Here is a 19,834-nt window from a genome sequence, read left to right as displayed (position 1 = left end):
CTGGTAATACCATCAGGCCATCACCTCTCTATTGCTACCATATACATATCTTCATCCAAATACACAATACAGTTAGGAATATCAGCTACAGCTTAATTCATACACTTCTGAATGTAGCAAGGGCATTCTTTAACCCAAATGGCATCACTCGACATTGGTATAACCAATTCGTAGAATTTTAAAAAGTAGAATCCCTACCATGTGGAAGAGGCCATCCAACCTATCGAGTCTGCACTGACCCACCAATGAGTATCCCACCTAGACCTAGCCCCTGACCCTATTCCCGTAACCCCACATTTACATGGCTAATCCACCGAGCGAACTCATCCCTGAACACTATGGGGCAATTTAGCATAGCTAATCCATCTAACCTGCACATCTTGAGACTGTACATTTGGTGTAACAAAAGCAGATATTTCTTTAGCCCTTAATGTTAATGACACTTGCTTTTATCCCTCCAACAGATCGACCCTAGAAAGGCATGAGAAACTGCCAACCCTATCAATGCAGTTTTCCAACTGTGGGATTGGGTACAAATTTGTTTTTGACCATATTCTCCTTTCTATATTAATGCAAAGTTAGTTGATCCATCCAGTTTAGGAACGAACATCAGTGGTGAACTGCAGCTGCTTTGAGTAGGTACAATCAAGTGGTTCTCTAGCACGTACTGAACCTGTCTTTCCAGCTGCGTTTATGTTTCTGGGCTCAATCAATACAGATATTGTTTTATCAGTCCTAACTCTCTACATCATGTCCAGCTAATGTAATACAACCAGGTGTATCTCTTCAGATGACCACATCGTTCCTCAGTAGTCTTACAGAATCATCCTCTCAGGATATGAGGATACAGTGCCAACCTGTCCCAGTACTTTTGTGTTAGCTAGTCCAAGTTTAGATTTGTTGTGAGAGCTGTCTATCTCTCCTTCTACCTCACTCGGATTTACTCAGATATCTTCCACAGCTCCTTCCATCTGACACACTTATTTCTTCCTATCCTCTTCCCTACAATGATACCTTTTCAGCATGTTTATGTGACATAACTGATTCTTCTTCCTATGTCAGATGAGTGACTTTACTAGCCCTTCTAGCTATTACATAGGGACCACTAAATTTTGCTTTCAGATTTTCACTTTGTGAAGGCAACAATACCAAGACTTCATCCCCCCCTTGAAACACTCAAGTTCTAAATGCTAATCTTCCCATTCTTTCATTTTCACCTCTGAAACTATCAAATGTTCTTGATATTACATACCCTATAGTATGGAAACAGGCCCTTTGGCCCAACAAGTCCACACCAACTTTCCGAAGAGTATACAAGATAATGAGAGGCATAGATAGAGTAGATAGCCAGAGACTATTTCCCAGGGCAGAAATGACTAACACAAGGGGTCATAGTTTTAAGCTGGTTGGAGGAAAGTATAGAGAGGCTGTCAGAGGCGGGTTCTTTACACTGAGAGTTGTGAGACCATGGAATGCGTTGCCAGCAGCAGTTGTGGAAGCAAGGTCATTGGGGACATTTAAGAGACTACTGGACATGCATATGGTCACAGAAATTTGAGGGTGCATACATGAGGATCAGTGGTCAGCACAACGTCGTGGGCTGAAGGGCCTGTTCTGTGCTGTACTGTTCTATGTTCTATGTAACCCATCCCTCTACTCTATATTTACCCTGACCAATGCATCTATCACTATGGGTAATTTACCATGGCCAATTCACTTAACCTGGGAAGTTGTTTCTGTTAGGTGGGGAATCTAGGACCCGTGGGCACAGCCTTAAAATTAGAGGGGGTCAATTTATAACGGAAATGAAGAGACATTTCTTCAGTCAGAGAATGGTGGGCCTGTGGAATTCATTGCCATGTAGCACAGTGGAGGCCAGGCTTTTGGGTGTCTTCAAGGCAGAGATTAATAAATTCTTGATCTCGCAAGGAATTAAGGGCTACTGGGAGAGTGCGGGTAAGTGGAACTGAAATGCCCATTAGCCATGATTAAATGGCGGAGTGGTCTCAATGGGTCAGAAGATTGGGAAAACTCCAAAAACAAACAGAGGACAATAACGAGAGCAGTAAGGAAGGAGAGGATCAAATATGAAGGTAAGCTAGCCAGTACATCATTGGATTGTGGGAGGAAACACATGCAAACACTGGGAGAATGTACAAACTCCACACAGTCACCCGAGGTGGGAACCAAACCCAGGTCCCTGGTGCTGTGAGGCAGCAGTGCTAACCACTGAGCCACCATTCTTGTGGTACCCTGTCAGACTTTCTAGAAACATAGACACATAATCCAACATGTCTGTTTCCATGCTGTACATCTCTATGACTCTAAACAACGTAAATGGACCTCTAATCTCATGATCATAAACCAATTAAAATGAGTTAAATCTAATAGATTCATTCAGGAAATCTCTGATAGCAAACAATAAGAAATCAGATCCTTTATCCCAATCCTGTGGATATTCCTTGCAGTATACCTTAACCATGGTTTTGAGAGTCTGGCAGTACTTCTCCAAAGCTTCCTGTGTTTACGGATGATACATAATGAGCAAAAAAAACTGTATTCACTTTTCCAATATTATCCAGCTGTAATTGTCCTTAAAGGAAAAGCCTTTGGGAATCAGGTTATCCTATATAACTGGAAGATTACACTAATGTCTTGCTCTTGGTTTTGGCAATGATTCTACACAATCCATTAACATTCAACTGAAAGAATCTTCAAACATTGTCAAGATGCCTTAGATGCTTCATTTGAAGGAAAAGGAAGATAGACAAAAACTTTCATATCTCCCCATATACTTCTTCTATCTCTGATCTCTTAGTTGTAATTAAAGCTACAATCTGATCCATGGACTTTTCAATCTGGGTATTATTTTAGACCATAAGACATAGCAGTGGAAGCAAGGCCATTCGACCCATTGAGACCACTCCGCCAGTTAATCATGGCTAATGGGCGTTTCAATTCCACTTACCCGCACTCTCCCAGTAGCCCTTAATTCCTTGTGAGATCAAGAATTTATCAATCTCTGCCTTGAAGACACCCAAAAGCCTGGCCTCCACTGCGCTCTGTGGCAATGAATTCCACAGGCCCACCATTCTCTGACTGAAGAAATGTCTCCTCATTTCCGTTATAAATTGACCCCCTCTAATTTTAAGGCTGTGCCCACGGGTCCTAGTTTCCCCACCTAACAGAAACAACTTCCCAGCATTCACCCTTTCTAAGCCATGCATTATCTTGTAAGTTTCTATTAGATCTCCCTTCAACCATCTAAACCCTAATGAATACAATCCCAAGATCCTCAGCCGATCATCGTATGTTAGGCCTACCATTCCAGGGATCATTCATGTGAATCTCCACTGGACAAGCTCCAGTGCCAGTATGTCCTTCCTGAGGTGTGGGGCCCAAGCTTGGACACAGTATTCTAAAGTCTCAGAAGCACGTTGCACTTTCATATTCCAACCCTCTTGAAATAAATGACAACATTACATTTGCTTTCTTAATCACGGACTCAACCTGCAAATCAACCTTTAGAGAATCCTGGACTAGCACTCCCAGATCCCTTTATACTTTGGCTTTATGAATTTTCTCACCGTTTAAAAAATAGTCCATTATTGTATTTTTTTTTCCAAAGTGCAAGACCTCACATTTGCTCACATTGAATTTCATCAGCCATTTCTTGGACCACTCTCCTAAACTGTCTAAATCTTTCTGCAGCCTCCCGAACTACCTGCCTGTCCGCCTAACTTCATATCATTCGTGAACTTTGCCAGAATGCCCCCAGTCCCTTCATCCAGATCATTAATATATAAAGTGAACAGCTGTGGCCCCAACACTGAACCCTGCGGGACACCACTTATCACCAGCTGCCATTCTGAAAAAGAACCTTTTATCCCAACTCTCTGCCTTCTGTCAGACAGCCAATCCTCAAACCATGCCAGTAGCTCACCTCGAACATTATGGGCCCTCACCTTACTCAGCAGCCTCCCGTGAGGCACCTTATCAAAGGCCTTTTGAAAGTCTAGATAGATAACATCAACTGGGTTTCCCTAGTCTAACTCTTCAAAGAAATCTAACAGGTTTGTCAGGCACGACCTCCCCTTACTAAATCCATGCTGACTTGTTCTAATCTAACCCTGCACTTCCAAGAATTTAGAAATCTCATCCTTAACAACAGATTCTAGAATTTTACCTCCAACTGAAGTTAGGCTAATTGGCCTATAATTTTCCATCTTTTGTCTTGATCCTTTCTTGAGCAAGGGGGTTACAACAGCGATTTTCCAATCATCTGGGACTTTCCCTGACTCCAGTGATTTTTGAAAGATCACAGTCAGCGCCTCTGCTATTTCTTCAGCCACCTCTCTCTGAACTCTAGGATGTAGCCCATCGGGGCCAGGGGATTTAATGAATTTTTAGACCTTTTATTTTTTTTAGCACTTTCGCTTTTGTAATGGCTATCATACTCAACTCTGCCCCTTGAGTCTCATTAATTATTGTGACTCATTACTCATGTCTTCCAATGTGAAGACTGACACAAAGTACTTATTAAGTTCTTCAGCTATTTCCTTATCTCCCAGCTCTAACTTTCCAGCATCAATACTTTTGCCTCTTGTTTATTTCTTATGTATTGAAACAAACTTCTACTATCATTTCTAATATTACTGGCTAGCTTACCTTCATATTTGATCCTTTCCTTCCTTATTGCTCTCGTTATTGTCCTCTGTTTGTTTTTGGAGTTTTCCCAATCTTCTGATTTCCCAGTGCTCTGGGCCACTTTATAGGCTCTCTCTTTTTCTTTGATACATTTCCTGACTTCCTTTGTTAGCCATGGCTGTCGAACCTCCTCCCCCCCACCACCATCAGATAATCTGTCTTTTCTTTGGGGTGAACCTCTGTACTGTGTCCTCAATTACACACAGAAACTCCTGCCATTGTTGCTCTACTGTCTTCCCCACTCGGCTCTGCTTCCAGTCGATTTTCATCAGTTCCTCTCTCATGCCCCAGTAATTACCTTTATTTAACTGTAACACCATTACATCCGATTTTGCCTTCTCTTTTTCAAACTGCAGACTGAACTCTACCATATTATGATCGCTGCCTCCTAAGTGCTCCCTTACTTTAAAATCTTTTATAAAGTCTGGCTCATTATACAGCACTAAGTTCAGAACAGCCTGCCTTCTTGTGGGCTCCATCACAAGCTGTTCCAAAATGCCATCCTGTAAGCATTCCATGAATTATCTTTCTTTGGATCCATCAGCAACATTATTCACCCAGTCCATTTGCATATTGAAGTCCCCCATGATCACCATGACCTTGCCTTTCTGACATGCCCTATCTATTTCCTGGTACATCTTGCGCCTCTGGTCTCGACCACTGTTAGGAGGTCTATACATAACTCCCAGTATGGTTTATTTGCCTTTGTGGTTCCTCAACTCCACTCACACAGACTCGGCATCCTCTGACCCTATGTCATTCAGTGCCATAGATTTAATCTCATTCTTAACCCTCAAGGCAACCCGACCCCCTCTGCCCACCACCCTGTCTTTTTGATTTTATGAAATCTAACAAGTCTCATGGGTTTCCCACTCAACTTCTAACATTTTGAATGAATGTGTCCCACCTTCTAACTATAGAAGCACTTTGGCTTCAGATTTTCAGCTCCACCTTCAGTACTTCTCAATTCTGATCTGATTCAGAATAGAATGCCATTCCCACCAACCATTCTTTAGCTTGGCAACCAGCCTTCCTTTCATGCTCTCTTTATTTATCTTTCTCAAACTAATGAAGGTGATGGAAAAATATGTTTAGTCTTTTCGATCAACTCATAATTATATCAGCCATTATTGTTCCCTGTCTCACAGGTGTCAACCCTTTGGTCCTCAATAGAAGGCTGCATGACAGAAGCTTGCCAGTTTTAATTTGTCTACGAGAATAACTTCTCTAAAAGCATCACATGTGATTTGAATTTCTAATGCTCTTATCCACCTGTCAAAATGATTGCCTGGTCTTCTCAAACTTGTTATAGGTTTGCCGATGCTAATACCTCAAATAACAAGATCCCTTGCATAAACGCCTCAGGCACTCCCTCAGCACAGCAGTCCATGTGTCAGCATGGATCACGCACTAGAGTCTCCAGAGGGAGAAAGTGAGGACTGCAGATGCTGGAGATCAGAGCCAAAGAGTGTGGTACTGGAAAAGCACAGCAGGTCAGGTTGCATCCGAGGAGGAGGGGGGGTGAAATCAACATTTTGAGCATAAGGTCTTCATCAGGAATGAGGTTTGTGACCCAAGGGTGCTGAGAGATAAATGGGAGGGGGAGTGGGGCTGGGGGGAAGGTAACTGGGAATGTGACAGGTAGATGGTTAGGGTTTGGCGGTAGCCCTAACCATCTGATGCCTGGAGGAAGAATGCCTCATCTTCAACCTTGGGACCGTTTAACCACATGGAATCAATTTGGATTTCACCAGTTTCCCCATTACCCCTCCCCACACCTTATCCCAAATCTAACCTTCCAACTCAGCACTGCTCTCTTGAACTATCCTACCTGTCCATCTTCCTTCCCAACTATCCGCTCCACCCTCCTCTCCGACCTATCACCATCAGCCCCCCACCTTCATCTACCTATCGCATTCAGAGCTACCTTTGACAACCTCCCCCAGCCTCACCCCCTCCTATTTATCTCTCTGCCCCCTTGGGACACCCCTACACATTCCTGATGAAGGGCTTATGCTCGAAACGTCGATTCTCCTCTTGCTCCTCGGATGCTGCCTGACCGGCTGTGCTTTTCCAGCACCACACTCTTTGACTCTAGAGTATCCAGAGTCAGACTTGAACATTCGAACTACAGAGGCTAGTGTGCTCCACGTTGACGTGTGATTGAGGTGGAATCAATAATCACTTAAAGACAGATTAGCTGAGAGCTTACTATTTTACTTTTTATTAGTTACATGTTCTCATTTACCAGATTTAAAACATTACAAACTCTGCTCAACTCCCCTCTGCTCCCAAAATTAAAATGCACCTTGGCACTATATCTATCGACTCTTAAGGTTTTCATTTACATGGGAAGTGAGGAGAGTGAGATCTGCTTTGAGCCATTCAATAATACCAGTACAGGCACAGGACTGAATGGCCACCTTCTGTGCCACAACCTTCTATGGCTGTAATACAGTTTTATAGCTATTAGTCCTCAGTTAAACTGCCTCAACATTAAGTATTTGGAAATATTTGAGGTCCATTCTGCGTCTGGCGTGCACTAGTGCTTATTCTAATATGGACGTGAACAGAATTGGTTACACACCTCAAATAGTCCTTCAAATAAGTGGCCATTTCCAAAGGCAATTATGAGTAAACCACTTTGCTATGGGTCTGGCCAGTCCGAGTAAGGATGGCAGATTTCCCTCCTTAAAGAACATGAGTGAACCAGATCAGTTTCTGCAATAATCACGTGCAGGTTCAGAGTTCCTTGAAAGTGGAGTCGCAGGTAGATAGAATAGTGAAGGCGGCACTTGGTATGCTTTCCTTTATTGGTCAGTGCATTGAGTATAGGAGTTGGGAGGTCAATTTGCAGCTATACAGGACATTGGTTAGACCACTTTTGGAATACTGTGTGCAGTTCTGGTCTCCTCCCATCGCAAGATTTACAAGGATGTTGCCAGGATTGGAGGGTTTGTGCTATAGGGAGAGGCTGAATAGGCTGGGGCTGTTTTCCCTGGAGCGTTGGCAGTTGAAGGGTGACCTTTTAGAGGTTTATAAAATCACAAGGTCTTTTCCCTGGGGTGGGGGAATCCAGAACTAGAGGCTATAAGTTTAAGGTGGGAAGGGAAAGATATAAAAGAGAACTTATATATCAGTTCTGTTCACGTCCATATAGCAAACTTTTCACACAGAGGGTGGTGCATATATGGAATGAGCTGCCAGAAGAAGTGGTGGAGGCTGGTACAATTACAACATTTAAAAGACATCTGGAAGGATTTAGAGAGATAGGGACCAGGTGCTGGAAAATAGGAAGAGATTAGGTTAGGATATCTGGTTGGCATGGACGAGTTGAATTGAAGGGTCTGTTTCCGTGCTGTACATCTCTATGACTCTATGACTTACCATCACTGAGCCCAGCTTTCATTCCAGATTTATATATTACAATACTAGTGCACGTCAGTCACAGAATGGACCTCAAATATTTCTAAATACTTAACACCGAGGCAGTTTCACAACCGAATTTAAATTCCACCAGCTGCCACAGCAGGGTTTCCAAAACCAGGGGTCACTGGCTGAGGCCAAAAAGGACCGAGATTTCTTCATTCAGAGGGGGTTAGCCCTGTGGAACTCTCTGCCATGGAAAGTGGCTGTGGCCAAATCTTTGAGTGTTTTCAAGAAGGAGTTTGATATAGTTCCTAGAACCATAAGGATCAAAGATTATGGGAAGAAAGTTGGATGATTGGCCATAATCAGAACGAATGGTGGAACAGGGCCGAATGGCCTGCTGCTTCTTCTATTTTCTATGTTTCTACGTTTGAATTGGTTTCTCTGGAGCATTAGCATGTGCCTCTGGATTATTTGTTCAGTGAAATTACCACTTCTGCCTAAATGGAATATACTGTTCAGCACCTAAACAGACCACAGGCAATGCTCATTTTATTATTCTCTTAAGCTTAAGCTAATGGTTACAATATAGCTTTGTACACTGACTCCACTTCTTTCAGCAGTCATCCCACAAAAATTGCGATACAAATTCATAGAATCAAATTTACTGTTCCAAGTCCATTACACAGTCAGTGCTACAATTATCAATTTGCTCTGATATAGTAAGCCAGGCTAAGTGCACAGTCCAACAGAATCCTCCAAAAAATTTTCAGGAACAATGGCTTAATAATTGATAGATCTATCAGGAGTTTCCAAATGTTAAATTTGCAGCAATCCATAATTTAACATTCTGAGGTTAAGCAGAAATGTTTTCACATGGAGAGCTGCTGGAGTGCAGATTACATTGCCACAATGGGTAGTTGAGACAGCAACCACTGCATCACTCATAACAAATAAATATTTGAAGGTACTGCAGAACAAGGAGGCAGTAGTGTGGCAACAGGATTAGTTTTGCATTTCTCTCTGGTCCAGACACCACGGGCTAAATGGCTTCTGCTGCAAAATGCACAGGTCCCAAATGTAATTTTAACAAAAATAAACTAAATTTGTTCAGTAAGAATTTGACATCAGTGGCTAAAATGAACAGGAGCGTGTGGAAAATGCATCTCAGATATACATTAGAGAATCTCACAGCACTGTCGGATGCCATTCAGTGCACTGTCTGTGATAGATCAATATTTAAATTATACAGCTCTGAGCATACACACACTATGTCTGATATGGTATAACTTCGGACAAAGTGAGGACTGCAGATGCTGGAGATCAGAGTCGAGACTGTGTTGCTGGAAAAGCACAGCAGGTCAGGCAGCATTCAAGGAGCAGGAGAATCGACATTCCGGGCATAAGCCCTTCATCAGGTTCTCCTGAGTATAGTGAAAATATCTAATGAAGGTTGCTGATACTCACTGATATGTAGATGTGTGTGTGAATGTGGGTGTGTGAGTGCGTGTGAGAGTGCGTGTGCGCGCAAATGTGGGTGTGTGAATGTGGGTGTGTGGGTGCGTGTGAGAATGTGTGTGTGCGCAAATGTGGGTGTGTGAATGTGGGTGTGTGAGTGCGTGTGAGAGTGTGTGTGTGAATGTGGGTGTGTGAATGTGGGTGTGAGAGAGTGTGTGTGCGCAAATGTGTGTGTGTGAATGTGGGTGTGTGAGTGCGTGTGAGAGAGTGTGTGTTCGCAAATGTGGGTGTGTGAATGTGAGTGTGTGTGTGAATGTGGGTGTGTGAGTGCGCGTGAGAGAGTGTGTGTGCGCAAATGTGGGTGTGTGAATGCGGGTGTGTTAGAAATGCAGTTCCCTTTAAGGTCCAACCAGAATAGCCCCAGAGTTCTCAGAGCAGATGATGTTCATTGGTCTTTGAATTGAACAGCTGGGCTCTGGAGGTATTGGTTAGCTCAGCTGACTGGCCAGCTGGTTTATGATGTTGAGTGGTACCAACTGCATGGGTTCAATTCCTGGACTGGCTGATGATACTATGAAAGTCTTGCTTTCTCAACCTTGCCCTATAACTGAGGTGATTTTCTGGTTAAATAATCGCCAGTTGTCTCTTGCATAACAGAGTGAGATGATGTCACCTTTACTGAGATACTCTGTGTATCATCCACTGCACTTGCCTTCCCATCTTTTTTTGTGCCCAGTAGATAGAGCTTATGGTGCTCACCAAAGGTATCACTGCTTTTCAAGAAAGGTGGGCACCATAGAAGATGGAGTGCCTTATCTCCCCTTCCAACTCCATTTTGATTTAGTCCCCTCCCCCTCTTCCTACCTCTCCCACACCTTTATGAGGCATTGCATATAATTTGATTAATCAGAAACACGGGGTTTTTTTAAACTCACTTCTGGGCCATGGACATCGCTGGCTGGCCAGCATTTTGTTTCTTGTCTTCTAGTTGCCCTTGAGAAGGTGGTGGTGAGCTGCCTTCTTAAACCACTGCAGTTCGTGTGTTGTATGTTGACCCACAATGCACTAAGGGATGGAATTCCAGGATATTGACCCAGCGACAGTGAAAGAACAGCGATATATTTCCAAATCAGGGTGGTGATGGCTTGGAGAGGGACTTGCAGGTGGTGGTTTTCCCATCTATCGGCTGCCCTTGACATTCTACATGGAAGTGGTCATGGGTTTGGAAGATGCTAGCTAAAGACCTTTGGTAAATTTGTACCGTACACCTTGTAGATAGTACACACTGCTGCTACGGAGTGTCAGTGGTGGATGGAGTGGATGTTTGTGGATATGATGCCAATCAAGAGGCTGCTCTGTCCTGGATAGTATCAAGCTTCATGAGTATTATTGGGGCAGAACCCATCCAGGAAAGTGGGGAGCATTCCATCACACTCCTAACTTATGCCTTGTAGATGGTGGACAGGCTTTGGGGAGTCAGGAGCTGACTTAATTGCCTCAGTATTCACAGCCTCTGACTTGCTATTGTAACCACTGTGTTGATGTGATGAGTCCAGTTGAGTTTCTGGTCAGTGTTAACCCCAAGGATGCTGATAGTGGGGGATTTAGTAATGGTAATACTGTTGAGTGTCAAGGGATGGTGGTTAGATTGTCTGTTATTGGAGATGGTCATTACCTGGCATTAGTGTGGCATGAATGGTACTTGTCACTTGTTAACCCAAACCTAGATAGCGTCTAAACCTTGTTGTATTTGAACATGAACTGTTCAGTATTGGAGGAGTCACAAATGGTGCTGAGGGTATTGGTTAGCTCAGTTGGCTGGATGGCTGGTTTGAGATGCAGACAGATAATTGAACAGCACGAGTTCAATTGTCACAGCAGCCAAAGTCACTATGAAGGCCCTGCCTTCTCAATCTCTCCTGAGGTTTTGATTGAACCCTTCCTCTTTCCCTATCAACACTGCCCCCCCTCCCCCACTGGGCTGTCAGATTGCCCCACTGGGCAGTGTTTGTCATTTGTTAATTGGGTGTTTAGATAAATTGGCGCTGAATCTATTTAAAAAGAGCTAGATTGTTTTTCCCTCGCGGGCAGTGTTCATAAGTTAGAGTTGGGTGAATTAATAAATTGTTTTCCTAATGACAGAATGGTCCCGCTGGGACTTCACTGATGATATTGTACGTAAAACAAGATCTGGGATCGTTCACTGTTGGGTGGGTCCTGAACACCAAGACAGAGTTCTTACGCTCTGAAACAAGTTTGGAAATAAAGAATATTGGGGCAGAGAATGGACCTTGTAGAACAGACAAATCAAGAACAATTTTAAAACTTTTACCAAGAGGAAATTGGAAATGTATCTGGTTCCATGTTGGGAGATTTATCAGGTGTCAATGGTTGTGGTACAATGCTTAGCCTTTCTTAGGTCCTTTCCAAGTTATGGTCATGGAACTTCACAGCACAGGAAGAGGCCACTGTAGTAAGATCATGTAAGGATTTGGTAATGGAAGGCAGTCATTACTGTTTACCAGGCGAAAGTGAGGACTGCAGATGCTGGAGATCAGAGTCAAGAGTGTGATGCTGGAAAAGCACAGCAGGTCAGACAGCATCCGAGGAGCAGGAGAATTGACATTGATTCTCCTGCTCCTCGGATGCTGCCTGACTTGCTGTGCTTTTCCAGCACCACACTCTCAATTACTGTTTACCAGACTGATACTCATATATTGAATTAAGCAGCAAAATATCTTTGGAAAATTTACAAGTGTTTTATTGTCTGTCTCTGATTTAGCACAAGCCCCAGTTTCCATCTTTCCCTTCTGTACTCCTTCCTGTCCAGAAGCCTATCCTCCACTGAGGAAGAACACATCCATCAACAGTTTATTAATTCACCCAACTCTGTAATTTATGAACACTGCCCGCGAGGGAAAAAGAGTCTAGCTCTTTTTAAATAGACTCAGCACCAATTAAACTAAACACCCAATTAACAAATGACAAACACTACACAGCGGGGCAATCCGACAGCACAGTGAGGGAGAGGAGGGGCAGTGTTGATAGGGAAAGAGGGAAGGCTTCAATCAAAATGGTGCTGGAGGGAGAAATATGTACTCCATCTCCCACGGTGCCCACCTCTCTTGAAAGGCTTTAAGGGTGACAATGGATATTGCACATTCTCTCTTCGGGACACTCAGGCACAAATGAAGCAGGGGGAAGAGGAGGAATTACAACTCCCTCTACAGCCCGCTGCATTGAACCTATTCATAGCTACTTTAGTCAGGCTCAGGAGCAGCCACCCATTGAGGTCCTCCATACTGCCCAAAGACAGAAGCATGGGGCTGGTGTGTAACCAAAAGAACCAAAAAATATTTTTCAGAAAATTAAACAGGGACACCACCACCCACAACTAACATGGTCCATGGATTCCTCCACACTGCAAAATAAACAGCTGGGTTTGGAGTCAGTGAGCCACCTTAACTACATTGCAAAGGATTGCTACATGTAACACCTTCCACCCCAGGACCCCAGTGGAAAGCAGGAGGACCCCTGTGTGGTCAGCCCACCACTGTCCAGCACCCGATGATACAATGGAATGCCAGGGCATGTCTAAGGAGGATACAGCCCTTCAGGGGAGGCGATTACCTAGTCGTATTATCACTGGACTGTGAATTCAGAGATCCAGGTCATGTTCTGGGAACCTGGGTTCAAATCCCGTCACAACAGATGGTGGAATTTGAATTCAATAAATATCTGAAATTAAGAGTCTAATGATGACCGTGAATCAATTGTCGGAAAAACCTGGGAAGGGAACTGCATCCTCATCTGTTCTGGCCTACATGTGACTCCAGACCCACAGCAATGTGGTTGATTTTTAACTGCCCTCTGGGCAATTAGGGATGGGTAATAAATGCTGGCCCAGCCAGCGGCATCCTCATCCTGTGAATGAATAAAGGAATCAAAGTCTAATCAACATCATCTCCTCTCAAAGAACTCTGGAATTGTTCTGGTTGACTCGGAAAGGGATCTGCATTACATTTAAACACACACATCAGTGATTTTCAATGACATTCATTAAGTACCTACACTACTTACAGGAGAAGATTCAAAGAGGAAATCTCCCTCCATACTTGGATCCCACCTTAATGAGATCTTACATGATGATATAGCTCTTTATGTATGTGTTTGGTAGCTATCTCCAGAATAAAAATATAGCTAACCTTTTACTCTATCGTCATTGGTCCATTCTGTCTGGTCACCGCTTTGAAAAAGCTGCTACCTAAATTAATCCCACTCTCGCTTCTTTCCTCTTAGTCCAGCTATATTCTTCACTTCTTGCATTTCTCTAATTTCCATTTTAAAAGTTCTTTTTAAATCTCCTTCCATGTACTCTTTCAGCAGTGTATCCTAGATCATAACAACCTGTTCACCATAAATCTGTGTCCCTCTGATTATCATCCTTCCTGTCTTTGGAAACAGTTCCCCCTTCTTCACTCTGTCCGAACCTTTCATTTTGATCATCTCCATTCTCTTCCCTGCCCTCAAGATTCACAGATTCAGCAGTTGAAGAAACTTAGTCACTCCTCCCTGATACCAGTCTAGTAAATCTCTTCTGCACACCCTGTAAGGCTATGGTGATTCTCTCTGGCTCTCACTCTCTCTGGTGCCCTTTCCAGTGGACAGTGATCACCTTCCCTCTAGCTGCCTGGACTTCCTGAAGGACCTTAGTAAGAATGCATGATGGACAAGAGAGTGGATGGGGTTAGACTGGCACCAAGATGCATTAGTCTCAGAGCTCAGAGTGTGTCGCTTGGAAAGTGAAGTAGGTCAGGCAGCATCCGAGGAGCAGGAGAATCAATGTTTCGGGCATAAGCCCTTCCTCAGGAATGACTTATGCCCGAAACATCGATTCTCCTGCTCCTCAGATGCTGCCTGATTTGCTGTGCTTTCCCAGCAACACACTCTCGACTTCGATCTCCAGCACCTGCAGTTCTCACTTTCTCCTAAGCCTCAGAGCTCGACAGGTCAAGAACATTGAGAAGCATTTCCTCACACAGAGGGTGAAACAGAAATTCTTCCCCTCTGTCCAAAATAGCTGCTGACATTGTAGGTCAATGGTGCCCTTGACAATGGAGATAGATTGTTAATAAGAACAAAATATTGTGGATGTTGGAAATCTGAAATAAAAACAGAAAATGATGGGGGAAACTCAGCAAGTCTGGCAGCATCTGTGGACAGAGAAACAGAGTTAATGTTTCAAGTTGATTCTTTTCGAAAAGTGGATGGAAAGGCAAGGGGGTTAACCGGTATGCAGCTAAGTGGAGTTAAGGTACAGATCAACTGTGACCTTACTGAATGTGCGAAAGACTAAATATCTTCTCCTATTCTTATGTTTCACGTGTTTGCAAAGTAATTATACCTGCATTCTATAAGAGACATTTCCTGCTGAAATAAGTACCTGAATCTGAAACATCACCACCGGCACAACATTAGCCAATTGTACAATGATCTGCAGACTAGTCAGCCCAGTTTGAGACCAGATCTTTATCATTCTGCCATGAAATGTCGGTGTTGCTGGCTGGACCAGCTCTTATTGCCCATTCCTAATTACCATTCAGAAAGTGGTAGTGAAAGCTCTTCTTAAACACTTCAGTCTATTTGCTGTAGGTACACATACATAGGGATGGAATTCCAAGACTTGAACCCTGTGACAATGAAGGAATGATATAGAGTCATAGAGTCAAAGAGATATACAGCACAGAAACAGACCCTTTGACCCAACTCATATCCTACCAGATATCCTAAATTAATCTAGTTCCATTTGCCAGCACTTGGCCCATATCCCTCTAAACCTTCCTATTCATATACCTATCAAGATGCCTTTTAAATGCTGTAATTGCATCGGCCTCCACCACTTGCTCTGGCAGCTCATTCCATACACACACCATCCTCTGCATGAAAATGTTGCCCCTTAGATCCCTTTTAAATCATTCTCTTCTCACCTTAAACCTTCGCCGTCTAGTTCTGGACACCCCCACCCCAATGAAAAGACCTTGACTATTTATCCTATCCATGCTCCTCATGATTTTATAAACCTCTATAAGGTCACCCCTCAATCCCCGCGCTCCAGGGAAAACAGCCCTCAGCCTCTCGCTATGAAGCAATAGACTTCCAAGTCAGGATAGTGCAGAGGAGATTTTACAAATGGGAGTGTTCCTATGCATCCTTGTCTTTCTGGAGCTGGAGGTAATCAGTTTGGAAATTGCTACTGAAGGTGAATTTCTGTGGCGTATCTTGTATATGAGCATCGGTGAGGGAGGTAGTGAGTGTTGAAAGTGATGTATGAGGGGCCAATCAAGAGGTTGCTCTGTCCTGGATAGTATTTAGCTTCATCACTCTGGTTGGGCTGCAGTCATCCAGGCAAGTGGAGAGTATTCCATCACACTTTCCTGACCTGTGCCGTGCCAACAGTGGACAGGCTTTGAGAAGACAGAAGGTGAGTTACTTGCTGTAGAATTGTCAGCTGATTTGTTTCTGTTGCCATAGTATTTGGGCCAGTTTTTGTTATACACAACAAACCATTAAATGCTATTCAGTTAATTCTGAATAAAATAACTGGTGAATTCATCTCAATTTTAAAATCATGACTTCTCGGAAGAAATCTTTTTAAAAATATGACATTGTTAAAGTACTAATGCAGCAAAAGTCATGAGGCAGCAAACAGTCTCTGTCTTAGTGAGTAGCACTCTCATTTCCAAGTAAGAAGATCAAAAGGGGGCGGCACAGTGGCTCAGTGGTTAGCACTGTGGCCTCACAACACCAGGGACCAGGATTTGATCCCAGCCTTGGGTGACGTTCTGTCTGGAGTTTGCACATTCCCCTATGTCTGTGTGAGTTTCCTCCCACAATCCAAAGATGTGCAGATTAGGTGAATTGGCTATGCTAAATTGCCCATTGTTCAGGGATGTATAGGTAAGGTGCAGTAGTCAGGGGCTAAATTTAGGGGAATGGATCTGGGTGGGCTATCCTTTGAAGTGTCGGTGTGGACCTGTTGGGCTGAAGGGCCTGTTTCCACACTATAAGGATACTAATTCTAAAAGAAGTTTATGTCCTAGAGATTTCTGACAACAATCTAGGCCGAGACTCCAATGCAGGGCTGAGAGGCTGCTGCACTGACAGGGGGGCTGTCTATTGGACTTAGTGGTATATCACAGCCCTTTTACTGCATTATCAGGTGGGTGTAACTATTCTGTGGTACTATTCGAAGAAAAGGCTGCAGGATTTATTCCTGGAAATGGCCGTCAGTCAGGATCATTGAAACAGATTATCTGGTCATTATCTACTTTTTGTTTGTGAGATCCAGTATCCAATCAACACTTGCTGCATAATAAAAACAACAGCAATAACTGATGCAGAATGTGTTTGGACATCTTGAGGGTATGGACGTTGCATATAACTTATCGGCTATTCAGTCCAATGGATTGATGCTAGCATTTTTGAGTCACAAAGTGCTATATCAAACCAAATTCTTCCTTTCTATCTAATGACTGACTGCTTTCAAATAACGCTAATCTTCCTAGACTTTCTAGGAGTGTATTCAACCACAACCCTGCAGCATTCTAAGTAATACCATAACATTTAAATGTACCAGAAAGACACAGCATGTGCAGATTCTGAGCTACAGAAATAACAATTAGAAAATCATTGAAATGGTAATTATGCGCAACTTTGGATCAATTTATTGAATAAAGATGTTTACAATTTATGATTGTTTGTGTCCTACTAAATGAGTTTTTAACATATACATAACTGTTAAAATAAAGTGAAAAAATCCAGAAATTATGATTATTAATACTTTGTCTATGATTCAATGACTATTCCAGTCATATCTCACAGTTGATGTGATTAAGGTGACTGAGATGCATTTAACAACATTTTCACAAGGAATATCGGAAATATCACACAGAGATAAAGTTTAAACAATAATGAGAGAGACACATAGAGAAATGAAATAAAATTCAAAGAGAGTGCGATGAATAAACAGGAGAGAAAGAAGTTATAGAGGGATGAAAATTAGGCGAGCGCTCGGAACTAAAACAATGAATGAAATTCTCTCAGACTGATTTGTGAATGAGAACCAGGCAAGAAGTTGGGAGCAAAGGAGGCAGCTAGAGGAGTCAGGGTTAGAAATTCCAGGATAGCTTCAACGACAGATATCTGGGAAAGAGACTGTGTTCCGCAGTTGACACGTGCTAGCAGCCCAGTGGAATCAAAAGATATTCAATCCAGATTCAGTGGTTAATATATTATTTCTGGTTAGCACTTCACAACCACCTGCACTTGGTGTATTTGATATTTTTATCTTTATCCGAATCTACAAATGCACTTTAATTATTAATTCTCCTTCACGTACACGCCCAAAACCCCATGCAACATTCGCAGCAAGTTGTTTTCTGTTCTGAATGTTTACCTTACTTAGGCTGCCTATTTCAGGAGCGTATTCCTGGACTGAGCTTTTGCAAATCCTGCGGAGGGGTCCCAGAGAAGCAGCTCCCTAACCTTGCTCATTCCAGCCCGAGCAACAAGTGTACTGCTCCAGCACACTCTGCCGGCATTCCCCCCATCCCACCTAACCATTCTCATCCTCAATGCTCGGACTGAGCTCCCGGTTCATCTTTTTCCACAATCTACCCCCATTCGCCAACTCACTGTTCCTCCCCATGCCATCTCCCCCCCGGCCCATCTCCCCTCTTTCCTGTCCAACTCAGTGTACTCATCTCTGTCTTGATCTTACCCTGGTGCCTCCTTCCCTTCCTCTTTCCCACACTCTTCCCTATCTCTTCCTCTCCTGATATTCCCTCCCCCAATCTTGTTCTCTTCCCTCTCTCCCCTTCCTCATTGTCTCTCCCTTCCCTCTCTCCCCACACCTCTTCTCCTCTCCCTCCCCTCATCCCTTCTCCCCACACTCTTCCCCTCTCTCCCTCTCCCCTCCTCTCTTCCTCCATTCTTCCCCTATCCCTCCTTCCCCACATTCTCTCCTCCTCTCCCTCTCCCCACACTCTTCCCCTCTCCCTACATTCTTTCCCCCCCCCCACATTCTTCCCCCCTCTCCCTCTCTCCCCCATCCCTCTTTCCCCACATTCTCCCCCTACTCTTCCCCCCTCTCCCTCTCTCTCCCCCATCCCTCCTTCCCCACATTCTCCCCCATCCCTCCTTCCCCACATTCTCCCCCTCTCTCCCCATCCCTCCTTCCCCACATTCTCCCCCTCTCTCCCCATCCCTCCTTCCCCACATTCTCCCCCTCTCTCCCCATCCCTCCTTCCCCACATTCTCCCCCTCTCTCCCCATCCCTCCTTCCCCACATTCTCCCCCTCTCCCTACATTCTCCCCCTCTCCCCCTCTCTCCCCTATCCCTCTCCCCCCCTCACTCCGGTTACCTGCTCCGCTGATTCCGCTCTTCCTGCGCTCTCCGCTGAAGATAAATTCGTAACATTTCTTCTGCTCCACCAGCCCCCTGAAGCAGAGCTCGGTCACGATGTGGAGAGCTTTCTCGCACAGGCTGATGCCGTCCTGTTGGCCGCTCATCTCTGCTGAGCCATTCTCGGGGTGCGGGGCTGGAGCGGGCTCGGTTCTCCCCCCCTGCTCGCCGCCCTCCCTGCGCCCAGGAGCCGGGGCGCTCTGCGCTCTCAGGCCGCTGCACAGTGAGGGAGAAGCGGCAGCTGGGCGCTGGGGGCGGCGCTGCTCTGTACGGCTGGGATCCCTCTGTCACTCACTCAGACTCGCCGCCTGTCCAACAGGTAGCCGGACGAGGCGAGCTAACAGTCCCCAGCTATCAGACTGCAGTAGGCATCACACCACAGCAGGAGCTGGAATCAGGCGACAAGTTTCCAGTTCCCAGTCACACTGATCCCCTCACCTAAATTATTCAAGTTTCCAAATTATAGCTGCTCCTTTCCAGCCTCTCCTTTCCCTTCACGCTATTTTGGCTCCGCAAGCATTCCTCCTCAGAACTCAAACCCCGTTCCAGCATCCTGTATCCTCCTTCATCTGTAATTCTGTCATCTGAAGCTGGAACGTGCATTTGTGTAACGCCTTTCCCGTCCACATGGCGCCCCAAAGGCGTCATACAAATGAAAACCTCGTCATTATGTGGGACTGTGGGAAACGTGGCGGTCAATTTAAGCAGTAACAAACTGCCGAGTTTGAGCAGAGTCTATTGATAACTATTGATCACACATAGAGGAGATCACCCTTGTTACGCTTACAGGTATTGTCCATTGGTATTTTTAAATGTCTAATTAAGAGGGCAGAGGGA

General features: G+C 44.3%; 1 protein-coding gene across 2 annotated transcripts in view; it reads right to left on the bottom strand.

The window, feature by feature from the left end:
- The window catches only part of syt10 (synaptotagmin X), a 78,421-nt gene extending 58,880 nt beyond the window's left edge, over window positions 1-19,541 (bottom strand). The window contains exon 1 of one of the 2 annotated variants that reach the window (XM_087997094.1): window positions 18,957-19,541. In XM_087997094.1, coding sequence (XP_087853220.1) covers window positions 18,957-19,104 — 148 coding nt within the window. In that variant the 5' untranslated portion in view covers window positions 19,105-19,541. The remainder of the gene's footprint in view (window positions 1-18,956) is intronic. The other variant, XM_043709805.2, reaches the window with a different exon arrangement.
- Window positions 19,542-19,834: the final 293 nt, after the last annotated feature.

The sequence above is a fragment of the Chiloscyllium plagiosum genome, unplaced genomic scaffold, assembly GCF_037043375.1.
Source record: "Chiloscyllium plagiosum isolate Xiang-an unplaced genomic scaffold, Cpla_swu_hap1 HiC_scaffold_19, whole genome shotgun sequence".
NCBI classification, from domain to species: Eukaryota; Metazoa; Chordata; class Chondrichthyes; order Orectolobiformes; family Hemiscylliidae; genus Chiloscyllium; species Chiloscyllium plagiosum.
Note: the sequence above shows the minus strand (reverse complement) of the source record. Positions and strands in the feature narration are given on the sequence as shown.